Below are 22569 nucleotides of genomic sequence, written 5' to 3'. Positions count from 1 at the left end.
GCCCTTTAATGTTTTAACTCATCTCTCCTATCCATTACACCTCACAATCCAAAAAATACCCCAGCCTCAAACACCACTTCCTAACTGTATTCTACCTTAAAACCATTACCAGCATTGCAGCCCAACTACTACTAGGAGGTGATATCCACCCCAACCCTGGCCCGACAAACAACACCCATACCACACCCAACCCCAACCTCCCATTTAAGCATAAACCCACTGATTTACTCATTCTAAACCTAAACATTCACAGTATCATAAATAAAATAGGACAGTTACATGGAATTATCTCTCTATACAACCCAGACAGTATAGTGATTACAGAAACATGGCTTAAACCCGATAACTCTATAACTCCACCTGGCTTCATCATATTAAGAGTTGATAGAACTCACAGAAAAGGTGGTGGCATTGCCCTTCTTTACAAATCCAATTTAAAAGTCCAGCTCCTTCAAAAAGAAACCCCAGATTTCAGCACTGCAGAGACCCTATTCACCAAAATCCTACTAAACCAACACAAACAACTAAACCTACTCAGCATTTATATACCAACAGGAGACAACCTTAAGACACTAGAATCTATACTCCACTGGGCTTCCCACTCCCTGTCCCAAGAAACTTTACTCCTAGTTGATATCAACATAGACTGGAACACTATACATTCACCCATAGCCACCAACCACATAAACCTATATAATTTCATACAACTCATACACTCACCCACAAGAATTGACAAAACCACTAAACGAGAATCCACCTTAGACTGGATCCTGACTAACCAGCCCAATACTGCCCACCTATCTGGAATACTACCTGACTCCCTCAGTGACCTTAACCCAAACTTTCTCCTTTGGCACAAAATACAATACACCCCCACTCTCTTACAAATCCGTTCCCAAAAAAACTTCTCCCCAGAACAATTCTCAGAAGCCCTAAAATCCTGTGACTGGGCTCCCATAAAAACCCTTCCCCTGGATAATGCAGTAGAATACTTTAATGCCAAATTCTTAGAGATTTTAAACCAACTAGTCCCACTAAAAACTATAAGATTGCGAAGTAACCCTGCCCCCTGTTTAAACAAAGCCACAAAAATCACTCAAGATTAGAGACAAAGCTTGGTAATGTGGCAAAAATACAAAACTCCCGTCACAAGGTAAAGCTTTGCTAAGCTCAGACATAAAGCAAAAAAGCAGGTTAGGTTGGACAAGAAACACTACTATATTTCCCTACAAAGTAAACATAACAACCCACAGAAATTCTGGGCTGCAGTGAACTACAAAGTAAACATAACAACAACCCACAGAAATTCTGGGCTGCAGTGAACATCCTCCAGCCTGGTAAAGCCACCACACCACTCCCAGATATCACAGATACTGATCCACACATAGCCTCTAGTTTTAATAACTACTTTACCTCTTCAATACTGAACCTAGTAAGTGCTATATCACCCATGACCCAACATCAACCCTTAAACTACCAGACTAACTCCACCCCTTCACTTTTAACGAAGTTCCAACTACAACCATTCAAAATCTCTTAGCTAAACTCAAACCTACCACCCTAGCTGCTGACAGTCTCCCAGCTCTATATCTCCAAATTGCATCCAAGGCCATCGCCTACCCCGTCTCCCTACTCATTAACAGATCTATCTCCTTGCATTCCATTCCTTCATTATGGAAAACCTCATATATCATCCCTCTCCACAAGGGAGGTCCATCTACTGACCTCTCCAACTACCGTCCCATTGCTATCCTATCACCCCTCTCACAAATTCTAGAAAAATGTATCCACCACCAAATCCTTACCCATCTGTTAATTAACAATCTTCTGTCTAAAACCCAACATGGATTCAGACCTTCCCATAGCACCAACACTGCTCTAATTAACTTCTCCAATACCATAAACTCTCATAGGAACCAAGGGAAGCTGGTCTCTGCCACCTTCTTAGACCTATCCAAGGCATTTGATAAAGTTTCCCATAGCAAACTCCTCGCCTGCCTAGCAGAACTCAACCTCGATGACTCCACCCTAAAATGGTTTAACAGTTACCTAAACAACCGGTCACAATCTGTCAAATGGGGCAACTCCCTATCCCCCCCACTCTGTCACATGCGGTGTCCCACACTGTTCAATTCTTGGTCCCCTTCTCTTCAACATATTTACAAATAATATCCACCTAGCTACAACTAAAGCCAACATCGTCCAGTATGTGGATGACACTACTCTAATCTGCACCAAACATCTAATTACTACAAAGTAAAGCCCAGGAATTCTTCACTGAGGTAGAAAACTGGCTAAACAAATACCAACTAATACTAAACCCCAAAAAAACACAGCTAATACTATTCCACCCAATCAATCACTCCTCCGCCACCTTTACCATCATGTCAGCCAATGACACCCTCATCACCCCAGTAACTGAGGCCAAACTCTTAGGCATCACTATTGATCAACAACTTAAATTTAACAAGCACGTATCCCAAACTATCTCTAAAGTCCATAAAAAACTTGGTTGCCCATATCGTTGCATACTATTCCTAACCCCCGAAACTAGAACAATAGCCAGAACTCATCTCTTATCAACACTACTATACACCACTCCAGTCCTCACCAACATTAACAAAACTAACCTGAACAAACTCTCCACATGCTACAATAAAATAGCTAGGTTCGCTGCCAATAATAGATCACATTCCCACCACTGCCAATCCCTAATTAAACTGCACTGGTTAGAATTTCCAAACCTCCTATGTTACCACCAACTGATCATAGCCCTTCGAATTATTTTTCATCCAGGGAAGAGCCCAGCCCTAGCTGACATACTAAACTTTCACAACCCCAAAAGGGAACTAAATTCATGTAACAAAAACCTGATTGAAATCAACCCATGCAATAACAGCGCTGGGGAGGCCCTATTCTCTTATGATGTTGCTAAAGTATGGAACACCCTCCCACCTGAACTCAGGCTACAAAGCCACACAAGCACCTTCAAAGACCTTCTTAATTCACACCTCTGTGCTAACCCTCTTTGTAACTGCAAAGACCCCCCCCCCTTGAAGACCCACTACTCCATATAAGTGACCCACTGTATGCCTCCATTGCATACACTATATTCTCACCTGATATACTCACCTAATATGTATTTTTTGTTGTAAATATTGCAAATAGGAGTTCTACTCCTGAGTATCTTACTGTTTTACAAAATTGTTCTTGTACTACTTTGTTTCTCTTAACCATAAAAAACTGGTATACAAGCTATCTAAACCATGTATGTACTCTGTTAACTTCCTTGGAGATTTTCTCCCCAGGACGCCACTGAAAACAGGCACTTTGTGTCCAGTTGGATTTATCCTGGTAAAATAGTTAAAATAAATAAATAAATAATAACAGGGTTTGGGCTGTATTTACTTGTGCTGTCAGGTAGACTGTTGTATACAATTTTTGTGAGAATTTTTTAGGTTACGAAGTCAATATCTTTCTTCTAGAATAATTTATTGTCTATGCATATATCTAAATGTTTGCAATGGGTTGCAATGGGAAACTTGTTAATTTAGTGTGGTACTTGTGATGTACATGAGATTTCAGAAGAGCCTTACATGAGTAGTATAGTTTTATTGGCATTTAATGAGATCAAAGTCTTTAAGCCAAGGCTCTAGTCTTTAAAGGTTAAAATCTTTAGAATGTTGCAACTGCTTGAGGGGGAGGCACTACAGACATCAGTGGAGTCATTAGTGTACTGTACTAAAATGGCATTAGGAGTTCTGGTGTATGTCATTTACAACAATTAATATACAGAGAAGGTCCAAGTATTGGACCCTGTGGACCACCTACTGTATTGGATAGAAAAGCAGAAACTACTACAGACTATTTTACTGCTTGTTGTCCGTGAGAATCATTCTAACATGTTGCATGCCACATCCATATTAGCCAACTCCACATCCATATTAGCCAACTCCACATCCATATTAGCCAACTCCACATCCATATTAGCCAACTTTTGTGAAAGAAGAGTGTGAGAGATGGCATCAAAGGCCTTGGATAGGTCTAAATGAATAGCAGTGATAGAATAACACATGCTTTGATATGATTAATAGGATGAAGGAATAGTTTCAGTGCTGAATCCAGGTCAAAAACCATACTGTATGGGTGATTATAAATTAACGCCAAAAGTAAAAGCAGGAGCAGGAAACCAGTCAGAAATGATCCACAAGAAATAGCGTAATGAAACCTTTAATATCCGTTTCATTACGCTATTTCTTGTGGATCATTTCTGACTGGTTTCCTGCTCCTGCTTTTACTTTTGGCGTTGGTTTTTTAGTGGTATTTTGACTGTGATTATAAATTATTTATAATGTGATGTAACAGCAGCTTTTTTTTAATACATTTTCAAGTTTTACAGAGCTGGAGGATAGTACGGCAACATGTATAAATTTATTAAAGGATTTTCTTTGTTTTTCCTTTTAAAGAAGTATTGTCTAACATTGCTTCCATAGCACTAGATCATAAGATTCACTTATGAATCTATAAGTATTGCAATAATGTAGGCTATTGTATCAGCTACACCTTGGACATATTCAGATGGAAGAAGGTCAGAAGATAGAGAAGTAGGCTTTAACTTTTGTAGTAACCTTTTTATGTGAGTGGCACTTGCTGAAATTGATTAAACAAGTCACAGTATTTTTATTAAAAAGGATCATTTGATCAAGCCACTGAAATAATTTTACTCTTATGAAGTGATCTAGATTGATGCTAATAGTAGTGTGAGTGATTGTCAGATTATGTAGATAGATTATAATTTAGAGTCTGGTCTGAAAGATGTCGTCATCTCAAAAATGCGCATGTCTTAGAACTCTGACTTAAGGACTCTGATGCAAACAACTCCAATGCAGTTGTTGAAGCCTTTATTGCCTTAGGTTTTCAAGGTCAGAGTTGATTGCTTATTTTGTTGAGCCATTTTGTAGTCTCTTGATGGTTTGATGTCTTAGAATTTCAGTAAGAATGAAAGTTATTTAGCTTGATCTATACTAAAATTAATGTCTGTGTGAGTCATTGTAAGCATTTTTTAATAAATTAATCCATCACTAGTCATTGAAGAATGTGAGTCTGGCGAAAGATTTACAATTTATTTCTCTGAAAAACAGATCACAAAACAGAATTAAGTAACTTTCAAAGTCTCAAAGAAAAGATGCACTTGCGCAAATTTATCAAAATTGAAATTATGAGGCAGCAATTTTCAGTAAAAATCCATATAGACTCCTTTTTATAATTATCTTAATGTATAAATGTTCTCCAGAGTCTGTTTAAAATAAAGACTGGAATATGCACATCAATTAGAAAAATTTAAGCCATCTTACTGAATACATAAATAATTCTGTTAAGTAGTGATGTAGCTCCTAGTGTGTTGCATTTGGAGAATTTTATTTTATTTCAGTTTTGTTTTGCATTCTTACTCAAGCATTGATATTTCTTGGAGTTAATGGATGCATTCTCCTTTTCATTGTGATAGGAGTTGGTATAATGTTTAGGAAAATTGCAGTGGCAGCCGCATCCAAACCAGCTGTTGAAATCAAACAGGATGGTGAGTCTTTCTATATCAAAACGTCCACAACGGTCCGCACTACAGAAATTAACTTCAAGATTGGAGAGGAGTTTGAAGAGCAGACGGTGGATGGCAGGCCCTGTAAGGTAGGGGAGTCCTGTTTATATCAACATACAAACATATTTAATGTCTACATTCTGATACATCCAAATCTGGGAAAATGAACACCAGACATTTTCTTCTTTGCCAGTACAGGATCAACAGTGCAAATTTACCAAAAACAGTTTTGACAATGATGGTTCTGTGTGGAGGTTCCCTCTCTAAACTATTTTTGATAAACTTGTAAGATTGATTGTACTGTATGACTTCCTAATCAGTGTATTCATGCATTCTTTTAAAAATGTTGCTCATAACTTTATCACTTAGCTAAAAAAAATCCAAGTATGAGTAAAGCAATATAAAAGTATTGGTGGTTTATTGATCCAAGTATCTGTTATGTTGACAGTACTGATGTGGTGGTGCTGCGGTAGCGTTGTTCCCTCACAGTAAGACGTTGTCCTGTTCCATTCTCAGCTAAAGTGTCTTCTGTGTGGAGACATGCATGAATGGGCATACCTTCGTTGAAGGTTGTGCGTCAGGGCTGGCAACATGGCACGTAAAAATCTACTGCCAATCATTAGCGGACCGGAGTTCGGCTGTGGCGACCCCTAACCAGGAAAAGCCGAAAGACGCAACAACATCTGTTATGTTGACAGTGGATTCTTACTACACCTGTCATTAAAGAACAATGCTAGTACGGCATTGGTTCAGCTGTGTCTCCTTTTGTTCTTGCTTACTATAACCATATCACACTGTGAAATGCATGAAGCATTGTGATCATTGCAAGAATTATATAAATAAATACAGATACTACAACGTGAATAAAATGGTTATCTTAAGGAATAGTGTGCTGCGATGCACCTGTTTCTTTGACTAACTCAAGTATTTGCTGGCATGTAAGATACCTTCTTTGTTTTCCTGTGTAATAAACAGTTTAGCACGGTCAATTAACTACTAGGAAATTGTTACCATCTAGAATTGTTACGCTGTTGTATATAACAATTATATATAAAAAAACTACAGAGTTTCTAACACAGTAGGAAATCTGTATTTTTCATACAACTGTCCTTTTATTATAATAGTATATACATTTTTCTGGCTTGATTTTAGAGATTGTTTCCTTAGGCCCCAGCAAAAAGGTCTTGCCAGTAGTGTAACGTAACATGAAAATACACATAACCTGCATTTTATATTGGGAGTTCCGTTCTTAATGATAAATGTTTAGAAGCTATTATTGAATGATTTATTTAAGAATCTAGGTTCTAGTTACATAAAGGAATACAGTAGCCTTATTTCTTTGAAAAGTAAAGGGACCCAATTCTTCTGTAAACCTGCCCATTTTTCAGTAATGAAAACAGATGTCAGGAATCTAGGGTATGAAGAACAAAGTGTAAATATCATATTGCAGAAGTTTTTCTTCAGGCTTCATTTGGCAAGTTCAGTGACATCTAAAAGGCATTCGCTACTGAATATAGAAGCATATGTTATACAGAGGCTAGGAATCCCAATGCTTGATAAATAACAATTGCCTGAACACATACCATTTCAGGATATCCTCAAAGTGGATCACAAAAATTTGTCATCTGAAATTTTTGTAGGGGGGGAATCTCTGTACATTCCACTAAAATTTGGTTTTGCAGAAAAAAACTAGGCATTTATTTTATCCTGTGGTTGTGTGATTTGGAGTAGAATATCTAAGTAGAGGGCATAGCCCTCTCACAGCTGTGTGAGATATGCCCACTTCAAAAATTCATCTCTCATGACTTTGGTATGTTTATGCAACTATGACTTAAGATTTAAACACCCCCCCCAAGTGATGAACTATTTATTTATATATTTATTTTTATTTTATTTTACATTTGTTGACCGGGCTAGTCTAACAGGATATATGTCCATTTTCAGTAGAGGCCCGGGGAGAAAAGCTCCAAGCATGAACAGTGACAAAGTTAACAATATATAACAAAGACATGTGTAATAACAGTACAGAGGTAGCATTGGTTAAAAGAAAATTATAGTATTATAATTATAAACTATAGACATTATGTTAAAAGTTAAACTAAATAAAACAAACAATTATACTAAACACAAAAGTGGGTATGAGCAAGACGGAGTAAAGCCCTTATATTATATCCTCTTACTATGAAAAAAAAGGAGAAGTAATTAGATTTGGAGGCCTAGGTTAGGGGAGGTTAGGGGAGTGGGGAAAGGGGTATGAGCAGGAGGGGAAAAATATTTCAGTCTGGGTTAGCACAAGGACAAAACCACCGAGTGTTAAGATGTTGTTTAATATGTTTTTTGAATAGAGAAGTAGAAGCTAGGGTGGATAGTTCAGGAGGAAGCTGATTCCAGTTTTTACCTGTAGTGTTTGAGAAAAGTGAGTCACCAGCTTTGTTGTTAGACTTAATCGAGGAAACCAGGAGTTTATTAGCAGAACGTAGTGTAGATAGATTTTTATATGGTGAAATCAGATTAGTGAAGATAAGGGTATTATTGGGGTGGTATAGGATCTTTTGAGTGATAAGAAACTGTTGACAGAGTATATGGTTGTGCAGTTCTAGCCATCCTAGTTGTTTGAGGTTAAGGCAGTGGTGAGTTTTAAAGGGAGAGCATGTGATGAATTTAGCTATGCTATTATAACAGGTAGAAAGTTTGGAGAGGTTGTTTTTAGATAGGTTAGTATATATAGCAGAGGCATAGAAGAGGGTAGAAATGAGGTGGGTTTGGGCAGTAGCTTTCCTGGCTGACTGGGTAAGGAAGAGTTTAATTCTATAGAGAGTACCAAGTTTTTTGTTAACAGACTTTATGGTGGAGTTAATATGGTCCTCATAGTTAAGACGATTATCAATTGTTACATCTAGTAGGCGGGTTGTAGTATCTGAGGTTATGCTGGTAGCATTGTTAGAGGTTATAGAGAAGAATGGATTGGGTGAGTTATGAGTTGGAGTAAAAAACAGTAGTTTTGTTTTTTTGGGATTTAGGAGGAGGCGGTGTTGCATAAAACAATTTTCAACATTATGGAAAACAGTTTGGGTGAGGGACTGGAGGGAGGCTATAGTCTTAGCAGTGCAGATTAAGGTTGAGTTATCTGCATACTGAATGCAGATGGCTTGAGGTATGTTCATGTGTAGGTCATTAATAAATGAGGAAAAAAGAAGGGGACTTAAGATAGAGCCTTGTGGGACTCCAATATTTACTGGAAGTAATGAAGACAAGATTGTTATCCCAAAGTACTGCTTGCTGTCTGTTTTTAAGATAAGACCTAAACCATTGTAATGCTTGTGGATCAAGAGAATGGAATTTTAGTTTGTCTAGAAGTAAGTTATGGTTAACCATATCAAAGGCTTTTGACAGGTCAATAAATAGTGCAGAGGAAAATGAGTTATTGTTACGATTTTTATTTATAGTCAGTGAAGGATAAAAGGGCAGTCGTCGTGCTGTGGAATGGTCTGAAGCCATGTTGGCAGTTTGCTAGTAGGTTATTTTGTAACAGGTGGTTAAGTAGTTTGTGAATACATTTTTCCATTATCTTAGCTAATGGGGAGAGTAAGGCAATAGGGCGAAAGTTAGAAAGCTCAATAGAAGATCCACCTTTATGTAGAGGGATGATGTGGGATACTTTCCATATGGTAGGGATTTTGCCTTCAGAGATGGTTCTGTTAATAAGGATAGAGATGGGGTAGTCTATAGCTTTTGCAGCAATTTGTAGGTATTCAGATGGGAGACGGTCAGCAGTACCAGTAAGGTTTCAGTTTTTTAAGTAGCTTATAGCTGAGAGATGTAGGTACTGGTTGTATATGAAAGGTAGGAGATGAAGTCTTGGAGGTAATTGGTGGGGAAGCAGTAGGAGGAGGTAAAGAATTGGCTAGGGTTTGAATGGCTTCTGTAAAGTAGTTATTAAAGGCATCAGGGATCTGGTTGGAATTATTATGGCTGAAACCTGCTGGGAGAGTGTCCTCGCTGAAGAAGTTTGTTTATCCCTGACCAAAATTTTTGTGGAGTTTGTTGACTGGTTTGTTGGAGGTGAAGGTAGAAGTCTTTTTTGTCTCTAAGAATATCATTCTTGGTGGCATTTCTTAACTGTTTAAAGAGGAGGTGATCAGATGGACATTTGGTAGCTCTTCATTTAGCCCAGGTTTTGTTTCTGAGGAGCATCTTTTGCTTAGTTTGTTTTGTTAGCCATGGGGCAGATTTGGTTCTAATTCTAGTAGAGTGGTAAGATGCGTGGTAGTCTAGGATTTGAAGAAACTTAGTGTTGAAGTAGATCACAGCCTCATCAAGTTCAAGATGGGTCAGTGGTGACCAGTCACATGCTTACAATTCGTTCAGGAAGCTATCTGGATTAAAGAATTTTTTTGAGCGGGAAGTTTTGAGATTATGCGTAGTTGAGATATGGAGTTATTGTCTAATAATGTAAGTAAGCATATGGTCGCTGATATTGTCAGGAAGGGTTCCTGGAGTATAATTGCCAGGGTGGTTATTAATAAGGATCCAGTCAAGAGTAGATTCTTTCCTGCTAGGTTTGTGGATTCTAGTAGGGGTGGTTATTAATTGAGAGAATCCAAAGAGATTTATGTGGTTAGTAGGGTTTTGGGAACTGCAGGTGAACCAGTCTATGTTGAAGTCACCCAGTACAATGGTCTCCTGGGGTAGTTGGGTGGAGAGGTAACTAAGTAAGTTTTCAAGAGTATTAGTATTGTTACCAGGGGGAAGATTCATACAAATTAGGTAGATAGATTTGGAGTTGTTGATTTCGAGTTTGGTAGACAGAATTTCAGATTTTGGTGTCTAATGATGGAAGCACATTAAAGGGGGAAGCTTGGAGAATAAATTTATAGAGAATGGCTGTACCTCCACCTTTTTTGGTTTTGCGGTCACATCTAAGGATATTATAGCCTGGAGGGGTAATTTCCTGGTCTAGAGTAGATGGTTTTAGCCAAGTTTCTGTAAGACATAGAATATCAAATGAGTGCAAATCAAGGAGTGCATGCAGGTGGGAAATTTTATTGTTAATACTTCTAATGTTAAGGTGAGCTATCAGGAGAGAGTTAGGTGCTTTAGCTAATGTAGAAATCTTAGGTAAAGTTACATTGTCAATGTTATTGCTATTATCATTATTGGGGCCAGGGTTTGGATGAATATCACTGTCTAGGAAGAGGTGACATTGGGGATAGTGTAGAAATTTAAAGATTTTGTAGGAATTATTAAAATTCTTTTTGATAGTGAAGTAAGTCACATGGGTTGCTCTGTGGTATTTTGGTAGTATATAGTTAGAGGTACAGGTTATGTTACTGTGGTTAAGGGTGTAAATGAAAGAAGATGGTAAAGTTTGTTGGAAATTATATTTGTTCAAGTAGAGTAAGATTTTCAAAGAAGGTGAGTGAATAAGGTATGGTAAGAGAGGCTATTGCGGTAGTAAAGAGTAGTGTGTATGTGAAGATCGTTTTGTGTGTTGGGGCCATAGTAGTGAGTAGATATGAGATGAGAGTAGCTTGTGTGAGTAGGTGAAGTAGAAAAGTAGGAGAGAATGTTTCAAGAGATTGAGCATTGTATAGAATATACAAAAAAGAAATTAGAGGATGTGGTATAGGAGGTAGATAAGGGAAGTAGTTAGTGCAGAAGATGGTTAGGATAGGTAAGAGAGTAGTTCAAGTGAGAGGTAATTAGAGCTAATTAGGAAAGAAAGAGATAGGGGTGTGGCATAGTGATGAGGTTTGTGATAGGTTGAGAAAAATAGGGGGAGTGTTTAGTGAAGTATAAGTCTAGGACCAGTGGGTGTGGGTGGGAATTGGGGGTAGGGTAGGGGAGCGGTGTGAGCCTGCAGGGCGAATGGAGCAGGGCAGACCCAAGTAAGGTAAAAGCAGTGAGAAAAAACAATCAGTAAGGTAGAAGGTAAGAAAAGGAGACAGTAAGTAAAAAGGCAGAGGTTGTGAGTGTGAGGGAAAGGAAAGAGAGGGGAAACCTGGGTGAGTAAGGGTTAATGTAGGAGTAGTGGAGTTGGAGAGGAGGGCTAGGTAAAGGGTTTATAAGGACTATGGAAGGAGATGGGTGCAAGGTTTAAATGGACTATGGGAGAAGATAGTAAAGGAGAGAAGTGCAACAAGCGTGAAAAGTTTAAAGTAAGAGGTAGGAAGAGAACTAAAGTGAAATTAGAGGTGGGTAAAGACTGCCATCTAGTGGCCAAAGTCTGTAAGTACCCTATAAAGTGATTGCAGCAGTTGGATTTAAATAAAAAATAAAAGTAATGGAAAAGGGAGAGGTTAGAGGGGTGTTAGAATGAAGGTTGGGGGCTGCAGTATCTTGGAGACAGACAGTGGAGTACAACATAGTAGATGGGGGGGTATGGCTGCTGGCAGATATGGCAGTTTAACTAGTACACCTAGGAGGTGTAGTGGACTAGTATATACATATAGTAGATGAAGAAAAAAAACTACTTTGTGACATACAATCTTAGTTAATGTGGCTTTTAGTCCAAGGGTGTTTAGATTACCCAGGTGAGGAAGTACACAGGCAGGTTTAGGTAGGTGGATATAGCTGGTCTTTGGAGTCCAATAGGGCACAGCTGGGAGTGGAAAAAGTAAGTATAATAGGTTTGCACAGCTGGAGAGAAATAAAAATACAGTGAGAAGAAGGTTAAAATTAACACTGGGTAAAGCAAGAGAGACGTTTCTTTAACGGTACAGATTTAACAGAACTAAAAAACTATCATTGTGCTTTCATATACTGATGTCAAACTTTTATGTACAATGATTTATCCACATCCAGAAAACAGAGACTGACGTACACGTGTAAATCTGTAAAGTGATGTTGTGCTCGTATTATGATGATTCCCATATAGTATAGCCTGACCTGTGCATGCACATGTGATGAAAAACATCATTGTGCTATTGTATGTTAATTTCACCCTTTTATGTATAATCCATTTTCATCATCCAAAAAATTAGACTGATATGCATGCACAGAAGTGCTTAAAAACATGTGAAGCCATACCATTGTAATGTCATATGTTAAGTCGCTTAATATTCCCAGTCAGGCTTTGGGCCAGATTCAAAAAGGGTTGCTATTACTTAAGTCTACCCTGATTCTGAAAGACTTGGTCTTAGGGTAAGTGACTTACTTTGGGGACCAGATTCCAAAAGACCTGTTCTCAGTGTATGTGGTCACTTATACAGCATTTAAGTTTATGATCCATAAAATAAAGACTGATTTATGCATATGTGTAAAGTCATAATGAACAGTGGAAAATGCAATAAACTAGAACTGGGCACCTATAATTCATCACAACTATTGGAACAAGATTTCTCTGATAACAGGAAACTTGAAATTAAACTAGTATGGATATAGTTTTAATTTCCAGGTAAATTTCGTAACTGCAGCAAAGCAGAATATGCCGAACTTAAGATAATCATCAACCTCCTTGCGCAATGATTTGTAATACGCCGAACTTAAGATAATCATCAACCTCCTTGCCCAATGATTTGTAAATTCTGATTAAAGTGCTTGCAAAATAAAAACTATAAATATAACCTACAATGTAGGTGGCATATAAATAAGGCCTGTATGAGTTTTGAAAATGTAAGATTAGCTAATCGCTATTAGAATATTCAAAATTTACCCATTTCTTGGGTAAATAAATGAAATCACAAGTAAGACTTCCATTGGAAGTACTTGCAATGAACACAGACAGTTTGTTTTTAAACTTTAACTTGAGATCAGTTGATAACTAAACTACACTGAAAGTAGAATAAATTTAGGTTTATATGGATGTAAGTTGAACGTTGGTGCTCATCTTGAGCTAATATTGGCCTTCCGTGTTCAATCTGTGCTGATTGCTGACCTTCATTGCAGAGTACGTGTTCAATCTGTGCTGATTGCTGACCTTCAGCGCAGAGTACATGTGTTCAATCTGTGCTGATGCTGACCTTCGGTGCAGAGTACAGACACTGACTTTCATTGCTCACTGTATGTCGAAAAATGGCTCTAGTACAACTTCTGAAAAGAGAACTCCTCACTAACAAAGTAAATCAAACTTGTGCAAAAATGCACCTGCCAACATTGCAGATAAAATCCCAAAAAACTTTTGGTATAGACAACAGTCCACCTTGCACTTCATGTGCTGGGGATTTTACCCTTTCCAAATGCTGCTACATCAGCTCAATGGTTGGATGATATTGGGAGTAAGGAAAAAATCAATTGTTTAATGTGAAAAGTTGCTCACACAACAGCAGTTTTGCAACAGAGCTGCTAAATATGAAAAACACATTTCAGGAGCTGCATTTTTGGAAATGTTGCTGTCTTTATTATATCAGCCAGTTGGATTTTGCTGACTTGTATGCATTTCACTGAAAATTGACCATCATTGCTCATTATTTGCAAAAATCTAACCATAACTTCTCACCATATACTGAAATTTATCAGCATTGAGAAAATATTTTGCAAAAATTAAAGCCTGCTTAAGCTCATTGCATGACAGCGGTTGTGTTAGTTACTTGTGGCTAAAAATGGCAGGATGGTTTACCTGAGGGTTACATATTGAAGCCCTCCTAATGTGGAGAAAAAAGCAACTGATCAATACTTTATCTTAATGGCAAAAAATGTGCTGAAGCTATCAGCAGTCCCTCACCATGTATAATGATACTGAGGTTAAATTAATTCTCTACCTCATAACTCAAACATTTTTTTCATTGTATCTTCATTTGCTGAGTTGTTTTAATGCATCAAAATCACTCTTGGTGCATCTTGTATAACTGGAGTATCTTTTCTTAAAATGGCAGACATGATGCCTGCCGTATTACCTTGATCCTGTTTTAGTGCTTCCAATTCCTTTTCCCAGAACCTTTTTAAAGTCTCCATATATCAGTAATGATAAGATATTGCTTATGTTTATCAAATTAAGATGCAATGGCAGTAGAGTGATTCACAGACATCTTACACACCTTCTGCAATTGGATTTTTTCCATAAATAACCATTATATACATACATTTTAGAGCTTGTTTTAAGCTGTTTAAACAGCTTCAGACAAAGTCAGTAGCTATACTGCAGCCTTTTGTAAGGATTGTCATTTTGCAGTTCTCTGAGCACTGACAAACCCTCTCCACATTCTTCATGAGCTGTTATAGCTGACCATGCAATTCAAGAATTGTTAATCAACACTGCAAAAAATTGGTTCTGTTACTTAGCAGTAAAAGGAAGATGATTGTTTTTTGTTATTCTGAATATTGGAGAAATGTGCCAATATGCATGATATTTTTGTTCCAAAGTATTCTACATTCATGGTACAAAAAAGTACATCTATCTGTTAAATAGAACAATCTGTTCTTGAATTTGTGTTATGAGTTTATATATACATGGACAAATACTTTCATACATTGCATTCTCCCACTTCTGTTTCATTGTTATGTTCTGAATTGTTATACTGTAAGACTAACAGTTTCGCTAAAACTCCTGAATTTACAGAAAATGTCTTAGAAGTGGATCACTATACAAAATTACGGCTATAGATTTGGATTGCTACCTTTTAAGATGCCCAAAAAGAGAGGTTCAGTGAGACTGTGCAGGATAAACCACGGGGGTACCATAAGGCTCCATACTTGGGCCCCTCCTATTCACAATATTTACCAACAACCTATATACTGCCACCCAACTTGCCACTGTCATCCAATATGCAGATGACTCCTCCCTTATCTGTTCAGCCCACTCGCCACAAGAATTCCAACACAAAAGTCAAGTATCATTCCAAGACCTTGAAAAGTACCTCACCAGCCGCCAACTCATCCTAAATCCAAATAACACCAAGCTCATAATTTTCTCTAATAAATCTTCCAAACCTAGTACCCAATCCCTCTCCAACAGTACAAAAATTGAACCCACCAATCAGATCAAGCTGCTAGGGGTAACTATAGATGACTCACTAAAATTTGATAAACACATCTATCTGACCATCAAAAAAAATCCACTCTAAACTAGATGCTCTATACATGGTTAAACCTTACCTTATACAACAAGCTAGACTGGTCACTGCAAGATCCCACTTGCTATCCACCCTCCTATACTGCTCCGAGACCTATCAAAAACTGACTTAAATAAACTAGACTCCTGCTGTAACAGAATAGCTAAGTTTGTCACCACCCCCCCACAGAAAAAAAAAACTGCACTGCTCTCCGACAGCTCAGCTGGCTAGAACTTCCCAACCTATTATTACTAAAACAACTTTGACTTGCCCATAAAATCATATTCAACCCTACTGACTGCCCAGTTCTATCAAATCTAGTCCAGCCAAACACAAACTGTAGACTCCTCAGGTCATCCAACAAACTAATGCTAAAAGTAACCCAGTGTCACAACTATCACGGAGACTCCCTCTACTCCCATAAAATCGTCATAGATTGGAACACCCTTCCTCAACAGACAACTAAAAACCCCAACCTGTCCACATTTAAAACTACCCTGAAAGACTATTTAAATAATAATTGGCTATGCCCCTGTATTGCTCCCAACTAATATTCTTAGATTCATAGTTTTCATAGTTTAGTACTAAGCTAACTGCCCTTCCGAGCCATTTTAAGCTTAGCCAATTATCCCTTGAGAGACTCAAACCCTGCACCTTGCGTTTATTAGGCAAATACCTTAGCCATTAAGCCACCCTCCCAACCCTCACTAAGCCACCCTCCCAACCATCTCACACATGGGGGGAAATAGGGCTATCCCACTATCTGTCTTCTCTTTATTAATCTTTGTTCCTTCAGATGACCTAACTTGTAAAACTACATGACCAGTTTTGGTCTTTCAGAAGTGACTCACCTTGTAAAGCTACATGACTTATGTAAAAAAAAAATATGTATATATTTCTGCATGCCTGAAACATGCGTGTTTATATTGTATTTCTGTTATATGTTGGTATAATATTTTTGTCAAGCTCATTTACATATTGTTTGCAATGTACTACTAAAACTAAGTTTACTGCTTGTACCTTAATAATGTTCTTTTTGTTGTGGAGCTTTTCTCCCCGGGTCTCCGCTGAAAATGTTTTTTTTCAACCCAGTTGGACACTACCCGGCTAACAAATGTAAATAAATAGAATGATTTTATTTATTTATTTATTTATCATCCAATGAAAAATAATTATTTTTGTCTTATTATCAAAATAATGACTACTTGATGTGCAATATTGGCTGATAATGCTACTTTATGATGTTACAGTATCTTAATGTCTTATATACTTTTCTACAGCATTTAGAGACAGGGGTGGCAACCCTACCAGTCAGGTACACCATTGCCATTTCTGTTCCTCTCAACAATTAAAGGCAGTGAAAACAGTTTACAGCCTTATTAATATTTTGTGTAGTAGCTGCTGGCATCTTCCCTTTGCCTGCATAAGACTATGGGTGCTGTCTGGTAGGAAAAAATGCAGATTTCCCAGTGTCTGTGATATTTCATGCAGGCAGATACAAATTCCTCTGCCAACTGGTACCTAAACAATATTGGAACCATGCTGTAGGTGAAAAACTAAACCTAAGGGTTGAGTTAAACTGTAGTGGAGGGTGGAGGTTTCCTATAAATGCTTACCATATGTTGAAACAAACCCTCAAGGTCACTCATATTCAGAAACTGAACACAAACTAATGAATGCTGCACATGGTTTTTAAACTCTGTAAAAATTGAGAAGTCTGTTTGTCATACACCTTTATAATTTCTCTTTATGCACCATAATTGCACATTGTGTTATGTCGCCTTCTGGCACATTTCATGGGGGTCTATATTACAACAGCAAACAATGAAAAGATTGAACACTGTTATATCGACCACAAAACAAACGAAAACTAGAAAGAGTGAACAGCCAGAACAGCAACCCCCCCCCAGGGAAAAAAAAAATCAGTGCCCCCCCAAAAAAAACATCCACTATTTTAAGTGGGGGGCTTCGCCCCCACACAACCCCTACTTAAATATACCAACTCTGAGATTGCACTGCAGTGCTAAAAACGGTAAAGTGACGGAAGCGGCCAAGCGACTTCTTTCCAAGGGAAAGAATTTGCTTAAAAGCTGCTTCATCATTTTGCGTTTTGGACATTTGAAGTTCAACCAAGATGCATTCGACAGAATGGGTCCTCTGTCTTCTGATAGGAACCCTTTCATGGCTGAAAAGAGTCTTCAGACCAGTCCATTCAACAAATAGATAAACCAAGACAAAATAATTACACAAGTAATATGCAGAAAATTAGAAGCGACTTGGACTTGTTATATGCTAAGCTATAAGCAATCATTCACAGTGTGCATAAGCTGACCATTGCATCTCATCTTTGGCTGAAACTGGCCATCAGGTGTCCACCTTGTGCTGAAAATCAGTACTGTGTCATCTGTGCATGTAGACAGAGGAAAACAGTAAGCCAAGACAGATCTGAACGTTGCCAGCCCACAACTGAAAGTATATGCAAGCCTTGTTTAAAATGAGTTCCCTTATATTAGTAAATCACAGATGCACAAGTCAAAAGTCTGCACTTACAACCCACTAAGAAGCAGTTCTGCAAATTCATATATGTAAAGCAATTGCATGTGCAATATCTAAATAAATCAGACATTCATACTAAAACCATAAACGTTTCATTTTTTCCCAGTGGGCAAGACCTCTGCACCCCTTACGCCCTTCCCTTTTCTTTTTTTAATCTTTACTTACTCCAAGGTCAGACAAGAGAAGTATTCCGTGCTGATGCTTCCAACCATTTAATCATAAGAATTAAGGTAGTTCACTAAGTGAAAAGTCCTGTGCTACAAAAGAAAACTATACTACTATTGCATATATATATATATATTTGTGCAAGTGTGAATCATAACATTCTGTATCAAGCACTTGTAAGAACATTTAAAATGAGTTGTGTAGTTTCATAGCCTTTCTAGCAAGAAGCTTCTGATGTACACATTGATGTTCCATAGTTTCCACAAGCATGCAATATTTTTTTATTTATATCCTTTGTTGACCAGGTTAATCCCAGTAGACAAGTGGCCTCTTTTCGTAGGAGGAGTATGTTCATATTTATACTACTAGTGGGAAACTTGGTCAAGGTACGGGGGAAATTCCTCTACTCTTTTTTTGATGGGTGCTGTGAGATCCAAGTCATCACCAAGCAGATGGGACCTCTGTTTAATGTCTCATCTGAAGGGTAGCACATCCCTCTTGTGCTGTACTGCAGTGCCAGCAATCCAAGTAACTGGTGTGGGAATAGAACCCACAACCTTCTACAACAAAGGCAAGTGTGCTGTCCTTTACATCACTGACATTAACACCAATGTTTCATTTTTGTCTCTCCCTAAATAAATATATAATAAACAAAACATTTAAAACATGGGATTGTGATTTATATTTAAAGTTTGTTTGGTGCTCAGATTTTATATTCAAGATTGTCTGACAAGCTTTTTGAAAATGTGTCGTGCAAAACCCAAATGAGATTCTCAGGAACATCAGTTGCATTCAGAACCCTCTGAGAAACTATAATCTTTATAATGTACAATTGCTTTCAGTCTCTGATTATCCAGTCATTATCTTAATATTTGCATGTTTTGTTTAACACACTAGTTGTCTTTATTTCATAAATGCATTGACATTTGGTTTATTTAGCATATACTTAAGCTGTCTCCCTCCTTTTCTGTAGCATTTTCTTGTTTGAATTTCATTTCTATTTTAAAGTGCTTTCTAATAAAACACTATAAAAAAAGCTGAGTTGAGCTGGTCCAACTTATTTCAAAGCTATTTTCAAGCAGAAAAATGTGCCAAGTAGAAACTTGCTTACAGCTCGGAGGGAATGGTGACAACAAATTTAAAAGTGTAAATGTACAACAAAACATAAAATGACTATTAATTATGGCAGAGTAATTACAAGCCAGAGGGCACTTGTACGTAGGTGATACCTGTGCTGAATTCCTTTCAACAGGGAAGTGAGGTACAGTTGAAAATCAGTTATACAACCCGTATTGTCACACTGCAGTTAGATCAGACCTTTTTTTTTTTTTTTTTTTTTTTTTGGTGGGAATATCTCAAAGAAAAAAAAATTGGCAAGTACTGCTCTTACTTTAAAATTGTTTAGTACCACAAATATTCAGAAACTGTGTGTGCACAATGAACCTGTGACTGCTTTCATGTGAAGATGTTTGCTGATTCCAGTAATGCTAGTTAAAACAAGTTTTGAGCCAAAATAATTTTTTTTAATAACTTTTACAGGGTTGGAAAAACTGGCCATTCTAACTCAGTCACATTATTTAAGTTTATGTAAACAGAGAACTGTTTAATATTCCATTAATTTACAGTTAAACACCTAGACAGGATTCCAGACCTACTTTGATTATTTTCTGAAATTTATAAGGCTGACAAGTACGGAACATGTTTGTGACTGGATAATTGTATTCCTGTTTCTCCATATCTAAGCTGTTTGCTAAATGCTTATTGCTCATGCTGTAAACTACGGCAAGTGTACTATATTAAAATAAATATTGCAAAGGTATGATGTTTGTGCTGCATATCCAGCACAGTGAACTGTAAGAAGAATAGCAAAATGTGAATATCAAAAACATTCCAGTCGTAGAACTCCCAACATACTAGTGATTCTGTTGGAGGGGGTTGGAAATGAGCCATGCACTTGTTTGTGTGCCTGTGTGTGCATGTGTGTGTGTGCCTGTGTGTGTGCGTATGTGTAGTACATTAACAGTGAAGACTATTGGAGTGGAGGACCAGCATCACATTCCCTTCCCCCAGGTACCATTTCTCATAAGTAGATATGCCAGAGTATCCCTTCCCCCAGGTACCACTTCTCATAAGTAGATATGCCAGAGTATCCCTTCCCCCAGGTACCACTTCTCATAAGTAGATATGCCAGAGTATCCCTTCCCCCCAGGTACCACTTCTCATAAATGGATATGTCAGAGTATATTTCCATCACTATAGCTGGGACATGACCAAGTATTTCTAGCCATAAACAGCTTTGAGTGCAGTAATGACCTTCAAGCAACACACATTTCATGTTGCTGTGCCTCTTCTACAGATGGATTTAAAGTAGCTCCACAGAGCATTCTGTAAGCTATACGCCTCAAGCTGAGATAGTGCATGGTTTGCATCTTTGGTGATGGAAATGAATTCAGTAAGAACAGATGCATATTAACTTTTGACAAATGACACAGATTCTGGCCTACCTAATCAGTGAAAAAGCTGCAGATTATATGTATGTAACAGTTTTCCCCAGCCTTATGCACTTCCCATACATTCTTAATTCAATTATTGCTTTTGACCCTTTTACTACTGTAGGATGTCTACTGTAACCATCCATGTACCCATCCTTTTTGTTAAATAACTCCCCGGTATCCTCAGAGAACATCCACACATTCTGTTGCATCACTGTTTTTGGTATACAGCAGTCCCATGCATTTTATGGATTGATTCTTATAAGTTTCTATCATGCCACACCTTTGCTTTTTTCCCCCTGCAGTACCATGTATGTTGATCTGTTTTCTTCTCTTTTTTATGCTTGTGTATGCAATGTACACTTATTACTAAATGCTGAACATTGAAGTCTATCCCATTTTGCTTATTCAAAGAACAGTGATTTTTAGCTCACCTTGACATTATGGAACATAAGGGTAGGTTATATTAAAGATGGATCAGGGAGAGGAGGTCCCTGCACATGAACATGGGGTGCTCCCCCACTTCACTTTTAGTTTTAAACAAATGCAGTAGAATCACCTCATGGGTCAACATTCACTACAAAGGGAATCTCTAACAATGACTTTTTTGTTTGTTTTGTATGGCTTTTGACACATACCATACTCTAGTTTTATTGCCCACCTCTAATCTTCCTATACAGTATGCTGATGATTTCTCTCAAATTTCTCACACTATTCTATTCTACATTTACAGATTTTTGTAAAGAGGGATGCATGTTTTTAAGTTCCTACTGGGGATGCTTTTCCCTACATTTTGCATTACTAGCAAGCCTTCTTTGCTGTTTATGCACACTGCTTCTTTACCTTTTAAAGGAAGTTCAGCTACTTGTTCACTGCTCTAGCTAAGCAATTCCCTGAAAAAAAATTGTATTCTGTTCCTGAGTTTCTGCTTCCAATATGCTTCATTGTATTATATTATGTTACATTGTATTGTATTGTATTGTATTATTTATATCATGTTGATTTTGTTGTCAATTTAAACTGCAGTGTTTTACACAGTTCTGGTGCTTTCATGTCTGCTGTCATCTTTGCTGCACTATCCCCTTTTTATTACTATGTATCATTTATTAGGAGGGCAGTCCCTTCCTTCCATTCCTTCTGCAAGTCCTAGTACTGATACCTGTGGCATCAGACTAACATGAACACCATTTATATCCATATCCTATTATCTAGCCAGTGGTTTGATTGTTGGATCTCACTTCTAGCTTGTACAACTGGTTCACAAAAATGTTCTGTTGTAAAATGTCAAATGGTTTGCTAATGTCTAAGCAAGCTATATCTGCAGCCATGGTCTAATCTCGTGTCCTGGCTAGTAACCATTTGAAATGCCAAGACTTGCTAGAGCAAGTCCTGAAATATGAAAACTGAATGGCTGACAGAATGGACTTTTACATGTACTAAATCTGACATGCCACATTTCTCTGTGGTATAGTAATCTTAGTTGGTATATATAAGTTTGAGAGGGTGCCGGGGTGAATTGCCCTTCTGTAAAAAGAAGTTTAAAGGGCAATTTTCAAAATTCTCTCCTCCTGTGTTTTCTGTCTTTTTTTTGGCTTGTTGTCATTTCATTAGGGAGCTGTTCCGGGTATCTAGTCAAAGAATGGATGTTTCAGTCACCTGATTTTCTAAAATTCGCTCTTTCAACAGTGATTATAAGATTTTCCATATGAGTGAATAAAACCAAGCTGGATAGTTTTAAGCTGTTCTCCTACTCTTACTCACACAAAGAGGA

General features: G+C 37.7%; 1 protein-coding gene across 1 annotated transcript in view; it reads left to right on the top strand.

Moving 5' to 3' along the window:
• The window catches only part of CRABP2 (cellular retinoic acid binding protein 2), a 103379-nt gene that overhangs the window by 63613 nt on the left and 17197 nt on the right, over positions 1-22569 (top strand). The window contains exon 2 of the mRNA XM_044079797.1: positions 5507-5685. Within this exon, the coding sequence (XP_043935732.1) occupies positions 5507-5685 (179 nt within the window). The remainder of the gene's footprint in view (positions 1-5506; positions 5686-22569) is intronic.

Source organism: Protopterus annectens, chromosome 8.part0 (assembly GCF_019279795.1).
Source record: "Protopterus annectens isolate FY-2018-M chromosome 8.part0, PAN1.0, whole genome shotgun sequence".
Lineage (NCBI taxonomy): Eukaryota > Metazoa > Chordata > Ceratodontiformes > Protopteridae > Protopterus > Protopterus annectens.
This window is presented reverse-complemented; position numbering and strand designations above follow the sequence as displayed.